At 35.3% G+C, this 1,152-nt stretch overlaps 1 protein-coding gene across 1 annotated transcript in view; it reads left to right on the forward strand.

The window, feature by feature from the left end:
• Positions 1–543, forward strand: part of LOC118756493 — a 2,562-nt gene extending 2,019 nt beyond the window's left edge. The window contains exon 4 of the mRNA XM_036491255.1: positions 361–543. Coding sequence (XP_036347148.1) covers positions 361–479 — 119 coding nt within the window. The 3' untranslated portion in view covers positions 480–543. The remainder of the gene's footprint in view (positions 1–360) is intronic.
• The last annotated feature ends 609 nt before the right edge of the window (positions 544–1,152 follow it).

The following is a 1,152-nucleotide window of genomic DNA, read 5'->3' on the forward strand; positions in this document are numbered from 1 at the left end:
AGCTGTTTCCAATTAAAACTGACGAAGATTTGAATAACTTGGAAAATAACGATGAAAATGAAATGGTAAGAAGCTGATTAGTTATTTTACTCAATTTAATTTATACAAATATACTGTCTTTCTTTTCTAGATCATGACTGTTTGCAAAATAATAAAAAAGGCGGTTTGAAGCGAAATTTCCTGGGGCCCGAGATAATAAAATCTTTTAATTATGATGGTATGCAGGGAAAAAGGCTTTCCGTAACTTAGCTGTGCTTAATATATTTTTCAGTAAGTTCATATAAAGATACAGATTACGTTAATTCATATTTTTAGCGTAGTTAAGATTTTAAAATGATTTTTGTCCTCTCCATACTTCAGACGCTGCCGAAGACGGGACAACGCGGGAGCAATATCGACCCGAAATGAAAAGCGGATTTAAACTGAGCAAAAGTCGACAATATAAAGCAAGTCATTTGCTTAAGAAGCAAAGAATTTGATTGACCTTTAATTTCCTAAGTAATTCTAATATTTAATTTAATATAAGCGTTAATTTTTACTTTTTTGATCTCAACGCATTCAACGATACCTAATTGCAATACCTTAATATTAAAGGAATTTCTTTGTATAAGTTCATATTTTTTAGCTAATAAGCCTTAGCGTTACAAACGAATTTGAAGTGCATTTTGAGTTGCAATAAAACTGTTTTGAAACCTTAGAAAAGTATGTATGTATTTTTTTTAATTAAAGCAGCACTTTTAAAAAAACTGCTTCAAAAGGCCTTCTGAACTACGTCTTCCAAAAACCCATCTATAGGTAAGTATAGGTAGCCAAATAAGACCTTCTATTGGTAGCGAAATAAGAAGGCCTTCAGTGGTATGTTCTAGAAGAGCCCGTCTGAAAGACCTTTTGTAGGTAGCGAAATAAGACCTTCAGTGGTATGTTCTACAAAAGCCCGTCTGAAAGACCTTCTGTAGGTAGCGAAATAAGAAGGCTTTCAGTGGTATATTCTACAAAAGCCCGCCTGGAAGACCTTCCGTAGGCAGACACTCGAGGCCTTGCTGCGCCCGTATTTCACGAACCACCTGACCCCAGCGAAGCATCAGGATGGTTTCCGTAAAGTGCACAGTAAAACAACAGCACTTAACGCCATAAATACTCAGATAACTCGTG

This window comes from Rhagoletis pomonella, unplaced genomic scaffold (genome assembly GCF_013731165.1).
Source record: "Rhagoletis pomonella isolate Grant_MI unplaced genomic scaffold, Rhpom_1.0 Rhpom_scaffold_10560, whole genome shotgun sequence".
NCBI classification, from domain to species: domain Eukaryota; kingdom Metazoa; phylum Arthropoda; class Insecta; order Diptera; family Tephritidae; genus Rhagoletis; species Rhagoletis pomonella.